The sequence below is a fragment of the Zonotrichia leucophrys genome, chromosome 20 (genome assembly GCF_028769735.1).
Source record: "Zonotrichia leucophrys gambelii isolate GWCS_2022_RI chromosome 20, RI_Zleu_2.0, whole genome shotgun sequence".
NCBI lineage: Eukaryota > Metazoa > Chordata > Aves > Passeriformes > Passerellidae > Zonotrichia > Zonotrichia leucophrys.
In genome coordinates, this window is record NC_088189.1 from 2647665 (window position 1) to 2663858 (window position 16194).

At 44.3% G+C, this 16194-nt stretch overlaps 1 protein-coding gene across 1 annotated transcript in view; it reads right to left on the reverse strand.

The window, feature by feature from the left end:
• Window positions 1-2027, reverse strand: part of BMP7 (bone morphogenetic protein 7) — a 39945-nt gene extending 37918 nt beyond the window's left edge. The window contains exon 1 of the mRNA XM_064730082.1: window positions 1499-2027. Coding sequence (XP_064586152.1) covers window positions 1499-2012 — 514 coding nt within the window. The 5' untranslated portion in view covers window positions 2013-2027. The remainder of the gene's footprint in view (window positions 1-1498) is intronic.
• Window positions 2028-16194: the final 14167 nt, after the last annotated feature.

Here is a 16194-nt window from a genome sequence, read left to right on the forward strand (position 1 = left end):
CTCATCGGCTTAAGTATCCAGCAGTGACTAGACAAGCACTGTAATTCCAAATGGAAAGCACCAGCCCTCATGGAGCACAGCCCCCGGGCCAGATGTAATTCCGAGTTTCCCACTGTGAAGCTTATGGCAGTTAATAAGGAGGCGCAGCTCATGCAAACTAGAGCTCTCCCACAGCGTCCCGTGGCTCCTTATCATGCAGGAATTGTGCCGGGAAGGCTACCGTGTCTAATAATTATTAACGTGTGTCACAGAGCCTTTACAGCTGCTGAGCTTTTCAAGTTAGTTAAAGTGCTGGGATTAGAGAGGTGGTGGTTTAGGTGGTGATTTAATCTTTGCTGCCTCTGAAGCTCCAGACAGTGGAAGTGTCCAGAACAGTGACATCCATAAAGGTGTTAATGGATTTATTGGAGATGGGGGTCTGTAATTCCTGGCAGGTTATGTGCCAGAGGTGTGATCCTCTTGCACTTTGCGTTTCCCTTTGTTTGGGACAAAGTCTGAGCTGATCTTGTTTTGGAAACACGATTCAGGTTCTGCCTTGAACTCGCAGGCACCCAATCTGTACGTGTGTGGTTTGAGAGCCGCACATGATGAGCTCTAAAAACGGAGAGAGCGAGCCAGGTCTATAATTATATATTTAAAATAGAATGCGCACCCTGACAATGTTTTACTCAAATCCGGCCAAGTCAGTCCACACGGGTGTGCAATCTACAGCGAGCAAATAGAAATCAGATTGGGCCGTGGCATCCAATTAGGGAGGCCTAGTGAGGCGCATACAAAGCGTGCCAACTCTCGTATCGTTTGCATAAACCCATCCACATGTGCTTGTGAAAAGAGGCGAGTTAGCGGCATAAACTGGGGTCAACAGGAAAAGCTGCAGGAGTAAATAAGGATTTACTGCGGAATCCCTCCCAAGCCATTAGGAAAACATGTGCGAGCGGCTCAGCCCCTGCGGCCGAGGGAGCGCGGGCTGGGATGCCGCAGGGAACGGTCCCGGCCGTGCGTCCCCGCATCCCGCGGGAGCGGTGCGGGACCCGCGCCGTGCTCTGCCTGCCTTTCGTGTCCTCCTCGGCGGCGCGGGATGCGGAGCAGACCTGCTCATCGTCCTGTTTAACTCCTACCTGCAAATCCCATTTCTGACGCGCAGCCACTATCAAAGGGAGCGGACGACAAAGAGCTCAGAGTGCCGGCGTGTGTGGAGCGTGGGGACAGCTCGTGGCTGTCCGATGCTGCGAGGGGAAGTCTGAGCACTTTCTTTCCCCACCGATGCCATTCAATTACCGCCTGGCAAAGCAGCCGCCCTGCCGAGGGCCGCTACCTGCCCTTCCTCGCCCAGGTGGGCTGTCACCCACCTGCCCCGCTGGGAAACAGCTCCCAGCCGGGGCCACCTGCGCCGCCAGCCCCTGTCCTCCCGTCGGTGGCCGGGTCCCCTCTCCAGCTCCCCCTGGCACGGTTCCCCCCCGGTTACCCCCGACCCAGCCCCGCCGAGCCCGGCACTCACCCAAGTTGACGAAGCTCATGACCATGTCAGCTTCGGTGAGGAAGTTGCTGTCCTGCAGGCTGGCCAGAGGCGGCCCCTGGGTGCTGAAGATGGGCTTGTAGGGGTAAGAGAAGCCCTCGCCGTCCTCAGCGGCGGCCCCCGCCGCCCCCTCCTCTACGGACATGGCATTGTAAAGGTCCAGCATGAACATGGGGGCCGAGTTGTGCTTGCCGTGGAGGTGCGGCCGCGGGCGGTGCGGCAGGCCGAGGATGGAGAGGATCTCCCGCTGCATCTCGCGGCGCTCGGGGCCGCGCAGCCGCCGGTGGATGAAGCTGGAGTGCACCTCGTTGTCCACCGTGAAGTCGGCGAGCACGCAGCGCAGCCAGAGGGCGGGCGCGGCGGCGCCCAGCACCAGCAGCCAGGAGGCGGGCTGCCCGCGCCCCGCCACCGGCATCGCGGCGCGGCGGCGGCGGCTGCGGGGCGGCGCGGGGGGCGCGGGGCTGCCCCGCCGCGGGACGCGCCCCGCCACCGGCATGCGCGGGGGGCGCGCACGGACGGACCGACGGACGGACGGGCTCAGCCCCCGCGGAGGCGCCGCAGCCCGCTCATGGCCCGAGGCGGCGGCGGCGGGGGCTGATCAGCGGCACCGGCCCATGGACGGGGCGGCAGCGGCGGCGGCGGCCCGAGGCGCTTCCCCCGGCGGTGGCGGCGGTGGCGGGAGCGGAGCGCGGTGCCCGCGTCCCGCACGCCGCGGCGGAGCCGTGTGAGCGGCGCGCTCGGCGGGGAGCGGCGGGAGGGTGGCTCTGGTGGGAGGAGCAGGCGGATAAACCCAAGCGCTCTCGCTCGCCCGCCCGCCCGCTCCAAAGCGCTCGGGAGAGAAAATCCCGGGAACTGCCTCGAGGAGGGAGGACGTCTGCTCAGGTTGCTTTTCAGGATGTTTGTGGAGGCTGCGGGCTCGGCGAGAGGCTGAGCCGGTCCCCAGCGCCTAAATTGCCGTGAACGTCATTAAGGAGAAGACAGCCCAGGAGAGAGGGCGGATTATGTACAAGGAAGGGGCCCAAACTCCCACAGACTTTATAGATGCGACTACATCGGCTGTCTCACAAGCACGCGTACGCATTTCTTTTTCCTGCCTACTCTTTTCATCTTTTTTTAAAAAAAGTTCAGATTAGAAGAGCCTGCCCGTGACAAAACAAACTCCATTAAATAATTTAAAGCGTGATGATTATATATTCACCTACATAGACACGTACGTGTGTCTCTGTGCACAGAGCCCCGGGTCACTTTTTCCAGCTGGCAGTGGGGAGAGTTAATGGAGAAGCGTTAGAAATCCGAGGGGGGAGATATTCTCTAAGAATGGTAAAACCAGGAACATTTACTTGAAATGAAACTATCAACCTGTGCACATGGGTGATTTATGCCATTCCATTACCCTGCACCGTTGCCTTCCCATCCTTCTGCTCCTGGTACATGCCATTTTTGGGATATTGCCTTGAAATAGATTGCCATTTTCTCAAAGTCATGGCTTTTTTGACTCAGTGGATGGAACATCTACAGTAATGGAGCTCCAGTCCCAATTAGCCCAGGTAGATATCTGCTACAACAGTAAATAATAATAATAATAATAATAATAATAATAATAATAATATCATATTACAAATGTAAACTAATGCTTCCCAAATCTTACTTGGAAAGAAGGGGAAGCCAGGATGGTGTATTTGGGTCACCCAACTAAGCCTGAGATAACCTCAGAAATCATGCATATATACATTAAGTTTATCCTGACATTAAGATTAATTCCTTGGGCAAAGGAGAAAGAAGAGGGGTGGAGGATAAAGCAGGTCATTGGTTTTGGAGGTGTTTTATGATAGATTGTTCTGTTAATATTTTCAGACGAGCAACATCTGGTAGTATCCAGCACCAGATCCTGCAACTCTTCTGGAAAATAATATTCAGCTCTTTTTTAAGTTCTTTATGTTTCAAATCTTGGTGTGAACAGCAGGTAGCCAGTCAAAAAACTGCATGGGAGCGATGATGAATGATATAATGTGTTTGTATGCATGCATGTGCACCTCTTAATAACAGGGAAACTGAGGCATCACATAGAAATGACTCACTCATGGCACTATTGAAATAGAGGTGGAACCAGCCTTAATCCTTCAGCTCAGACCTAACACTTATTTAGGAATGGCTCAAGCTCGGGGAGGATGGAGGGGACAGAGAGGTTGTGGAGCTCCATCCACCTTAGGTAACAAGAAACATTTGCTGCACTCACTGGTGCTGCTCAAAAATCCCCCTGGATCTGTATTCCCAGTGCTCCCCATGGATACATCAGCACCCAGCAGCTGAATTCTGGCTGCCCAGCTAAGATCAAGCTCTCCAGCATCTTTTGTACTTCCTGAGGAGCAGCACTAACCTGCTCTTCACCGTGCAATTTGCCTAAATTTCTTCCTGGCCGAGGGTGTGGTTTCTAGATCAATTTAAGCTGATTTAAAGCCAGGCTCCCCCTGAGAAAGATCTTTGTTTTCTCATCCCACCCCAGCCTGGACCTTCAGCTGTGCGACCCCACCCCTCTGCAATGCTGGTACCAACACTTACACACAGGTCAGAAAGCTGATTCTGTTTTTAAAATATTTTTTTTAACCATTTGTGTATTTGCTTTTGCTGAAATCATTTTCTGCTGGATCAGCTTCTTGCTCTGACTCCCTGTTGTGGTGGAAGGAGGGAGGCCACAGGAATGCACAGCTGGGGGCAAGGAGAGGGTGTCTGGGTCAGGCTGTGCAGGAAGGGCAGGCAGAGGATTTGGGATCTCCCTGCTCTCCCTTTCAGCTGCAGACAACTTGATTTCTCTGCCTTTTTTGCTCCTTGTAGGCTGTTTTTCCAGGGCTGTGAGTGTTGGCCTTTCATCAAGCAGCAGTAGGACAAGGAGCCTTGCCTTTGGCATGGATATGAGATGGAAAAGTCTGCAAGGATGAGACAGTGGGCTGGAGAGCAGGTGTCTCTGCTGCCTAAATTACTGGTACTGGAATTGCTTGTGGCTCCCAGTTAAAAACTGACTAAATTTCAGGTCAGCGTTGTGCTCTGAAAGAAAGAAAAGTGTGGGAGGTTTCTCTGCTCACTCGTTAACACCTTAGGTAACTGCTCTTGGTGTTGTAGGTGTCACTGGAGAAAGAACAGAGAACAAAACTAAACCTTGAAACTCTTGATTTGACAAATTTCCTGAAAAAGTGATGTTTGAAACTATTTCCTTCTTGTTTTGTCTAAGTGGTTTGGGTTAGGCCACGTTCAGCTATATTCTGATTAAATGCAGGATAGGCTCTTGAAAGAGGGGCAATGTTGCAACTGTAACCTGTGCTTTTATAGGAACAGTTGGGAAAATTTTCTCTTTTATACAGTATTTTCTATGATCCTGCTGCACCTGTACTCCTTTTAATAAATGCATGATAGCTGGCAGTGGGGTACTTAAAACAGCGCAACAAAACCATGCCAGCAGCATGGGATGAGAAAGTGAGTTTGTTAAAGAATAACTTTTTGATGTGAAGTCCCCAGCTCTTGCCTTCATCCTGCTTTGGGACACAACAAAGGGCAGCATTTATTCTGCTGGGTACAATAAAGGATGATGCAGCTCCAACTGCAGTGCTTCAGCCTTCAGATCTGAGCTTGAATTTCAAATACCTTTCAAACAGAAAGGCAATCCAGTTTGTACCTTTCTTCATGGAAAATGTCTTTCTCTTCCCTCCTTTCCTGCCTGCTGTGTAAACCCTATCCTGCTTCCTGTAGGATCAGTTCCACACAGGTTGCTGAAATATTGGCACCTTCATGTCACTGTCTTTTTCCTTCTCCTTCCTGGATCAATTAAGAAACCAGTTTTTCCTCTTAGTCTTCTCTACTTCTTTTGTGTAGCCTCCTCTTCTTGAGAAGGAAAACTTAATGCTTGTGATGAAGTAATCCCTGTTTGTTGGCACTTGCTGCTTCAGATAATTTCTATAAAAACAGACTCCCAATGTTTCTGGGGTTCTGCACAAGCCACATTACCAACTGAGTAACTTTTTGATCTCTGTGAGCTTTGTGTGCATGCTCTTACCCAAGTTTAGTACCAACTACTGCCATTTTTTTTGTTTGTGTGGAAACAGAATATTTGGAAGTGTGTATTTAGGAGATAAATAAAGGGGCTGATTTAAAAACAAGAAATTCACAAAAATGTGCAGGTTTGTGCTTGGTGAATTTGTCATCCTCATGTACCCATGTGAGGCGTATGCCAGGGGCAGAATTTGGACATTTGCATTGTTTTACCAAACAGGCAGTAAAAAGTGTGGGTTCTGCTCAGAAACTCATTAAATGACTTTTCAAAAATTAGACACAAAGCATTTTGTCCTCTTTTCTGCTGATTCAGTTTCAAGTTCCTTGTCTTCCTACTTTGATGTCCTCTTTTTAACTTTAACCATGGTTCTTTTCCATTCTGTTTTGCATCTTCTCTCATTTGTCTTGAACAAAGTGCAACTCCTAAATTACAGCAAACTTTTTTCTCCTTCCAAATAGTCCCACTAAACTAGCATGTGTTTGGGGAATTTTGAACTGTTTGTCTATGCTCTTTGCATGAAAAACATTAGTACAGCAAAAATAATAGCATTATTATTTGTATAAGAATGGATAATTAGCTCACGTATTTTTTTACGCTGTATTGGATCATTCTTATCAAAAGATTCTAGTCATCATTCCAGAATTATTACTGAGAACATATTCACCAACATGGAGTTAATCACATTATGGATAAAGCCATTATATTAGCTCTAATCCAGGAATTTGAACAGATTTGGGTTGAGCTGTGCTCTGTTGGACAATACTGATCACGTTATAAAAATTAAGTGTTGATTCTCAATGCTGCTTATCAGAGGAGAGTCAGAAATGAAATCTATGTTTTGGGCTGTGAAAAAGTCATTATTATTTCTGAAGATGCCAGTGAGAGCTAAAATAGAATTTGGGGATTGATGAAATGGGGGTATGGCACTGAATTTAATGTTCATCAGCTGGGGAAAGTGGACAGAGTTCAGCCCTTCACAGTTCAGCACTTCATTTCCTAAAACTGGATCACCACAGGGATCCTTTTATTGCTATTTACTTCAGAGAACATTAGAACTGAGCTCATGTTACTGAAACTTTTGTAATGTTACATTTATTATACATTTATCTACAATTTGAATATCGGCATGGGCTGTATTTTCTATATATGTTTATATTCTGGTATGAGCAGGCATAAATACACCAGTGTACTTCAATCATCTCTTTAAACTTTATGTAACTAATCCATTTCTGCAGCACAGATATAGGCATGGGAGTATTATTTAATGTAGACTCCAATATTGCCAAAGAAGCTTGAAGAAAACTGAATTTAATTTTGTACTATTAAATTATTGTGTGCACACTTGATTTGGTTGACGCTTTTGGCCCAAGCCCAGGTATTTCCTTTGTTGGTAACGTTGTAATCTGAACGTCTGAGATCTCAGGCTTGTATTTGTGAAAAGCTAAGCTGGGCACGAGCTCGGACGTCACTGTTGGGAGCGGATTTGAGTTGTGCTGCAGCACCTTGGAAATGTGCCTCTGAAAATCTGCTTAGCTGTCACATTTTCTTACAATACATGGTGATCTTTGCTCCTACAGACATTCAGGATTCTTCTTGTTAACACACATTTATGTCTTTTTCAGTTTTCTGCTGTTTGCATTCACTAAAGGCAGGGATGTTTGCTATTTTTTGTACTGAACAAAAAGCATATAAAACATATTCATTTTTTTCAAAGGGAACAAAATAACTGATCCTGACCTGTGAATGCAATGGGATGAATTTGGATGGCTTTACTTTTCCTCTCCAGGCAGGTGCAGGGTAATACCTCAAAAGAACCATTATTTTGTGCCTTTATTCCAATGTGTACATAAATGCTTGCATAACCCTTGCACAGCTGCTGTACAAACTACTCATGCCACAAGTATTAGTAATCCTAACAGGGGAGGTTGCATGGAAAATTGGGGTGTGTATGCTAAACCATATGTACCATGCCCCTGAATCATAAAACTCGTGTTGCTGGAGCAGAGAGATCTTTGGAGACTGCTGGTTTTACAGGTCTGAAGGAAGCAGGATTATATACAACAGCTGCACCCCGCAGCTTCTCTCCTGTTGAGGCTTATCTTGTGCATTTCAATAGGCAGGAAACAGAATTTGGTCCAACATTATCTTATACGGTCTCAGCTCCTACTTTTTATTTATATTTCATTTCCATAGGAACAATTATTTTCACAGTTTATTTTGAATACACATTAGAGCCGCTCCAATTGGAAGTTTTGAGCTGCCAATTCCAAGCTGCATGGGGCTGCAGAGACACAATGTGCATTTTTTTGTTTCTGGTTCTGCCTCTAAAATAACTTTCTTTATATCTGCGGTGATTTATAGCAGCGTTTCTGAACCAGTTGAAGGAAGATGGAAGCTGGAGAGCCATTTGATTCTCCAAAGCCCTGGCCACAAAAATCCCCTCCCGAGCAGAGCAGGGCGCCAGGGCTCGGGGAGGAGGTTTGCCACATTACCAGTGCCTGCGTGAAGCAATCTCCCGGACCTTCAGCAGCACAAAATCATGAATCCGGAGGATTTTAGAATAATCTGAAGAGCCCGTTTCCTCTGCCGGTGTGTGTTGGTGCAGCGCTGTGTGAGCAGATGGAGGTGTCCGTGTTTGCCTCCATCCAGGGCTGGGTGTGGAGCGCTCGGTGTCACCGCTGTCCCCTTTGTGGAGGGGCTTTAGTGTAAGTGCAGGGCTGCAGGAGTTTATCTTCCCGAGACTGGCACTTCTAAGTTTTCAGTCAGAACAAATGCGCTTCCTAAATGGTGCTCAGCGTGCACTGAGTTGGCTTTGTCAAGTGCATCTTTTCAGCATTCATCCAAAGCCCTTTCTGCAGTTGTCTGAGCCCCATAGGCGAATATATACTGTTAGACTATTAAGATAATTTTTCAGTTAAGACATCGTCAAACTGCAAGCGGGACAATAGAAACAAAACCCCTTTTGTTCTGACTAAACTGTTCCTAATGACCCCCTCTATAAACAGTGGCACCAGCGGAGGTCTCAACAAGGCTCTTCATTGAGCCCCCTTTGAAAAGGACAAGCAGAGCAGAACATGGGGCAGAAACTCTGCGAGTTACTGCACTTTACTCCGCTCTGGTGGTCTGACCGCAAGAGAGAATCTGTTGTTTTTGTTGTTCGAGGCACCCAAAAAGCATAATTCAAAAGCATGGATTTCCACAGTTAGCATCCTATAAAGGGTACTAAATATTTGGATTGTCGGGAAAACAGCAGAAGGAAGCAGTTTGTGTGTTTGTTGTTTTGTTTATTTAAATCAAGGAGCTATAAAATAGACTATTTAGAGTTGCATATAAAAATTTAACTTATTTCCTTGGGATAAGTTGCTGTCTGTTAAGCTCGTGAAAATGTACAATCCAGAGAAGTTAAGATTTTTACATTCCAGACAGATCCTCACATTTGTTTTGGGAGTAAAAACCATCTTCGTGAATAGCATGTTTATCACGAGCAGGGGAAAGGTTTCAGTTGTTTAATGTGTACAGAAATTGAAATAATGAAGATAAACTGAAACCACACAGGACCAAACTCCTGTTCTTCCAGCTGAGTAACTGCAGGATACGTGCAGCACAGGCAGCGTCCTCACACAGATGAGGGCTGTGGTGATTTTGAATCACTTCCTGATTATTCCTGTCCCTATTTCCATGTCCTGAATACATGAGGAGAACAGCACAGGAGACCTTCCACTTCAACAAAAACCTGTTTACAGAGCATCTTACTGTCTGTAATTGGGAAATGATGACAAGTCAGACAGCAAACATCCCTAATGCGGACGGCTGGGGAATTTACACTGGCTACATTTGCAAGTGGAAATGCCAGTTTCTTTTGAAAGAAGTTGGGGGTTGTGTTTTCATATCAGATTTAATAAGGGTATTTCTAACTTAAAGCATAGGCTACTGCTTTATTTGGAAGCAGGGAGAAATTGAGGAGAACACCCATTAAGACAGAAAGTACACATTGAATAAAGCCTAAATCATGGAGAAAAGTAAGAATATTCAGAACATCTTAAAAGTTCCATGATGTGATGGGGGTCTGAGGACTCTCTGCCATCTTTGGGAGGAGTTCAGCAGTTCATAGCTCTAAGGTTTTGGGTTTTTTGTTAGGGATAGTGCCTTCACTCTTCCTTTGTAAAGTGTGGGATGGAAGGTTTTAGTGTGTCCTGGAAAAAGGAAGGATTTGGGTAAGTCCAGGATGAAGGTCCAGTGCCCTGTGACAGGATACCGAGAGAAAGAGAAATGTCAAAGAAATCTCTAAGAGATTTTCAGTAGAAACAAAAGAATCTTTGTGAAAGATACTGTTAGCAAGTCTAATGGAAGGAATGGGGACGAAAAAGCGAATTGAGAGGATTTGCAAGTTGTTTCTAAGCCTTGAGGCAAGGACAAAAAGCCGAGCATTGACTGTTTACTATATTTGGTAGGTATGGAAGAGCACTGTGGCCATCAAGGGAGCTCATAAACTGCAGAGCCCCATTGTCTGCTGGCTGCTGGTTGTGCTGGGGGTAGAGAAAATGCTCCTGTTAAAGGACAGCTCTGAGGAGCAGCAGCTGAGTTTGACCCTGCCTTTTGTGAAAATGCTGCTTTCTCAGCAGCACGGCCGAGATCCATGAGCACATAGCCGTGTTTCCATAAATCTGATTTTATTTTTCTTGTTTGTATGCGTGTAGGCATGATGCAGAGTGTGGTAGCTCTAGTTTTCAGGATTAAACATGATTATTCTAATGTGATAGCATGAAAGTGCAGTATTCATTTTGTCACATCTTTTCTCAAAAATACTCATTTGAAAACAGTTTTTATTGAAAATTTCTGGGAACAAGATATTAACTGTATCTGACTAAAGTTTGCTGCCTCAGAGAAGTAGAAGTAGATAGACAAAAGAAAAAAACATATTCTTTTAATCTATCTAAATAAGTTTATGGGAATTAATTGATCAATCAGGAAAAAATTTAAATGGATTTTTAACACTTTAATGCCATGTAAAACAGATTTTATTTAGCATTTGATTAGCCACTCACATGCTTAGGGATCACATTAGAGATGGGATAACTTTTAATAATAAAAAACAAACGTGTCAAAATGATAATTTTGTCCAGTTTTCATATGGGTACATGAAGTTAAAGTAACAACATGAACTTTATATTAACTTTGACTGTTGTAAAATTGCTTTCTCTTGAAAGTGATGGATCTGGTTATACATGCATCTCCTGAGCCAAAGTATTCTTCTTACTCTCTTCCAAAAAATGTTGTGATTCACTTAGTTTTTAATAATGGTAATAGTTTTTTTATCCCAGTGCAAATAAAAGCTTATTGCAAGCTTTCAACCTATACCAACAGCAGCAGGACACAGGTATATCTGTATAAAGCAGTGATCTTTAATGTTTTCTAATTTGCAGACTTTGGTGGCAGCCAATTCTTTATGTCATGCCAAAGCAATGTGTCTTATTTACCTTTTTGGATCCCTGTAAAAGCAGATTATGGGCCCCAAAGGCCTGTGAAGTAGTTTAAAAATCAGTGATATAGGACAATACAGAATGCACAAATCAAATTAATTTTCCCCATGCAAGAGCTAAGTATCTCTCACTCTTCTAAAGGCCAGCAAGTTGGACCAAGTTAGAAGAGAAGAAATGAATTGAAGAGTTAAGGGTGGTGCACTGAGAATTAGAGTTGACCAGAAACAGAAAAAAAAAAAAATCTAGCGTATAAAAAAATTAATGGTTTTGACATTTGTTTTAGATTTGTCACAGAATGATTTAAAAAACAAAACATGAATAGAAAGAATGAGACATCCCAGAATAGCCAACATCCAGTGGCTAGGGTATTTACTTGGGCCCTGTCCAAGGAGTGCTTTATGGGATTTGGAGCAGACATTTGACATAATGTTTTCAACATTATTTTTGTCAGCCTGAAATCTGGGCTCTGTAGTGGGTTGAAAAAGAGCTTGCTTGGAGTCCTGTGCTTGGTAGGTGAGACTTAGTCACCAGCTGTTTCATCAGCTTCTCTTCAGCCTGGGGAATTTTATTTATTCATTTTATTTATTTATTTTTAAAATATAAAATAAAATAGCTCTATGGAGAACAGACAGTTATTCTGTTGTGTTTGGTAGGGTGCTAGCATATATTTGGGTATACTTCTGGCTTTGGGAGTCTTATAAATCACCCTTCACCTTTCTACTCCATTCTCATTCAGAACAGATTTTTCTTATGGAAATATCTGAACCTGCCTAACTGTATTTCCATGAAAATCAGCAAAAATGTAATTTTTTTTCAAGTTAGCATTTTCTGATAGAAAAAAGCACTTGGTCTAAAAATTTTCAACCAGATTTTCTGAGGTCTTTGTGTTTGACAAATGTGAGGTGTTTCTCTTCAGTATTTTTGTGGGTTGGAGAGATCATAAGTGAAAAAATCTAGTGGGTAAATTTGTGGAAACTTTGTAAAGAATATCCAGAGCAAAATACAAGAAGATGTTGGTGGCTGTCTCTCAGCTCTTACTGAAATGAGGTTAAATTCATTATGTGGGGGGGGAAAAGTCAGAAAATGCATCGAAAGGTGGAAGTTTCAACCCTTCTCCTTTGCTTTGCAAACACAGATCTCTCAATCCAGTCCTTTCATCCTTGTTCCCACTCTGAATCTCATCAAGCCACTGGACACACGTGTTCAGCTTCTCTTTCTGGTTTAGCCTGTGCTCCTGGCAGGCTCCCGCTGGTTTGTGTTCCTTCCTTCTGTCTGACACCCAGGCCTGATCCTCCCACAAAGGCTCTTCCCCAGTCCTGGGCACCCTTGGGCATTCTCCACTAAGAACTGAGACTTGCAAGTGTCCCAGGGGATCTGAAGGAGTTTGCAGAGGTGGGGAGCAAGTGTTTCACCAGACACAGCTCCCCACCTCAGCACCCTCCGTTCATTAATCAGCAGAGCTCATCTGAAAGGTGTTTACCTCGTTTGAGGCTGGTTTTTGGATTCCTGGGTTAATGGCCCTGCTTGGAAACAGTTATCCCATTTCTGTAGATGGGGTTGGTGCAGGGCATGTTGTGATAAAACTTGGTCACAGATCATGAATGCAGTCAGAGCCATTTTTCCTAGAGGAATCAATATTTGGCACCAGACATTAAATGTTGCTTGCCCAACTCCCCAGGCAGTTAGAAGATATTGAACAGTGCTGGGGGGAGCTGTGTTTGATGTCACATTGTCCCTCAGCTCCATTCCTTTGTCCAGACTCAGTATCTGCAGTGTTTCACTTTTAACTGAAGCATCTAGAAGTGACAATTCGTGCCATGCAGGGACAACAAATCTATCTCAGTCATCTCCAGCCCAGGATTTGGTGTAGCCGTGCTAATTTGCTGACTGAGAAATAAACCAGGGTAATTATCTACTGAGAGGCAGAATTTATTAGGTCTGATGCAAGTGTCTTGTTGTGCTCCTAGAACCTGGTCCAGCTTGTTTTTGAGACCATGCAGGTAGTCTGGACAGGTGCTGCACACTCTATAAACAAGATTCTACTGACTTCTGGTCAGTGCAGATCCTATCACACCTCTCAGTCTGGTTCCCTAGGGAAATCACTTACACAATCTAATTATTTGTCTGACCCAGTTTCCAGGATGCTGACACATTTGTCACAGGTTATGCAGATGATTTGGAGACACTTACCAGTTGTCCTTACCAGTTTTGCAAGAATTAGCATCTAAGGAGAGGAAGGAATCCTTATTAATTCTCCCACTGAGGGAGAAGGGAGAGTTCAGCAATTGTTCATTGTGTTTGACAGCAGCGAGGCTCTCGACTGATTTGCACATTGCTCTGATATTCCTTGGTGAAAACACTGCTTCATTCAGCTGCCAAATCAAAAACAAAAGTCAAGGAATGGCTGAGAGAAGATGCCAAGGCATGCTAGCTAGGGTATTCCCCAGGGAATAAGGGAGCCTGCATATGTTCTTGCAGGGAGGATGAGGGATGAAGGGGGCTGGAGGGATTGGAGTGGGATATGGTGGAGGACACCTGGGGTTATTCCAAGAGGGAGATGTAAGAACTGCAACATAAATCCATGAATAGCCAAGCTTCATTAGCTCCACTTTCAGGGAATAATTTGTTAGGAAAATACTGAAGACTTTATTTTGCTGTTTTGGATGCATTTACACGCTGATTTAACCCTCCTACAATTCCTGTAGCAGTCAGGGCTGGTACACCACCTTGCTGTTACACAGCAGGCATCTGCTGTTATTTGACCTGAAAAGATCATTATAGGAGCTTTATTTGCTGTGCATTTAATAAAGCTGTAGCTGTTGTGACTATAACTCATGGCTCCCGTGTCATTCCGCAGTGGTGCAACCAGCGATTCAGCATTCCAGGCCCATCAGTTCAAAGGGAAGTGTGAGGGACGCCAATGTATGCCAGAGCATTGGGACTTTTATTGCTCCTCTCCTCTGTTAGGAAGATACATTCTCGAGGAATTGAGAAGTACAAAGCGTCCTCAGACCTTGTAGTGCAAAATGTAAAAAGTGATGTTATCTGCAGAAAGTGGACTTTAGATTCTATCAGCGCACATTTAGCATAAAGCATTTCCTATGGTAATGCCTCTCACTTTCCCAGACTTTTAAAGGCTCCGAGTGGCACACAGGCTGCAGACCTCTTTGTAATGTTAATGAATCATCTTAATGGACTGTTTTAGCAGAAACATTCATCACCTTTTGTCCCACAATGATTTTTTTTTTGTTATACTTAAATGGTTAAGTAGGCAATAAATGCCTATCAGACCAACCACTATGCTCTAGTAATCCACCTCACTATAAATCACCAGTGGATTATTATTGTCCTGTTTAATTAACACTCTTAAGGGATTCTATCATTGGATAGACTTTCACCTTGCACTAAGAAGGCATTAACATTTGAAATAAGACGTGTGTTTATGTGAAAAGCATTAATCAGCATGACCTGGAACTGGTAGTGGTGGATTGGATGAAATATGTGCCTGTGTCCATGGGTGAGGGTTCCTTACATCAGTTTTCAATGGAAGCTATGGAATACTTACCTAAGTCGCAGCAAATGATAGTTCCAGAGTAATCTTTATTCAAGTCTAAAAGACATTTGGTTATATTTGGTTGAAAGCAGTAAGTTTAACAATTTTTATTCTGATAGTTAGGAAGGCAATGGTTTTGTGAGTGTAATGGGCTTGTCTGTGGTTCAATTCAGCTTTTAGAGGACTGGATCAAACCCTTTTCTTTTTCTGCAACAAAAGGTGAGAGGGGAATCCTGATCCTGTTGCTCCTGTGTGAACTCTTTTCAGGCTTCCCAGCCACAAAGAGTAAGCCAAGCAGCCAGAGTTCCTGGGAAGGGCAGGCATGTCTGGAGGCTTGGATGCTCTTTGCAGAACAATCCCAGCAGCTCTTTTGCAAACAAAATTCCCACACTGACACACGAACTCGACACAGGATCACTCTCAATATACAAACATTTTTGTACCTAGTACAGCTCCATGGTGGTTTTCTCCTCTGGCAGCATATAAAGGTGGCAGCTTGGTTTTTTCCCCCCTCATATAATACAATTTAATGCATTTACAAGTAATTTCCTCATCTTTTATCAGGAGAGGAAGACATTTGAAAAAGGCTCTTGTTAAGGCAGTGTTTCCCATCCATGAAATCTTATCCTGCTCTCTTTGATTTTGTTACACTGGTAATACCAGTAGTGCATTTACCAACTGCTCCTTCTTTGAATTCCAGCAGTAACAGCAGCCTTGTGAGATAACCCACTGCTGAATTTCATTGTACAGACAGAGAACTGACATGTGCAGGGATTTTCTGAGGTCTTTGAAAGTCAAAACTAGTAGCAGAGCTCAAGAGATCCTGGTTCTTGTCTGCACACAGATCTGGTATGCACATCCCATTCCTCCTGGCATTTTCATTCAATTATTTCCCAGTATGGACTCCTGCAAATTAAAGAACAAATAAAACTGCTAAGTGGAACACAAACACACTAAATCTTTTTAATTAAGAGATTGAATCTCTTAGTATAAATTCATTTCCTGAAACAAAACTCCAATTATGTAAGATTAATTCTTTCCTCTGAGATTGCAGGGATTTATTGACTAACAAAATCTTCTGTTGCGTAAATGGAAATGTGCTTTTTAATGCTGCCTGCTGCTCAGAGGCAAAACCATAGCATTAGCCTTTTCATTTGGCATTTTTGTTTTAGTTGCATGCTAATCTGCCAGGTTTCTTTCTATTTGTAACAGGAAAGGGGTGAAATGGTTTGCATCTGAACATGTGGTAAATAACACAAAACACTAAAGGAGTTTAAACAAGATGAGAAATTAAACGAAGCTCCTAAAAAGCCCGTTGTGATGGCAGGAGGAATTGTAATGACAGAAATAAGAATATCATGTGTGCAGGGCACTGTTGTGAGGAGGTGTGTGTGTGTGCCATCGATCACACAATAGTTTTTTCAAATCATTTAACACAGATGCACAAAATCCACAGAGTTTCAAGTGCAGGCACGTCCTGAGAAGAATCTCCTTCATTCCCTCCAGTCACACCCAGCTCATTAAATCCATCACTGCCTCGCAGTAAGCCCCAGGGTTCAATCTTTTCTAGAGCACTGTTACTATCCAACCTTTTAGCTCATAG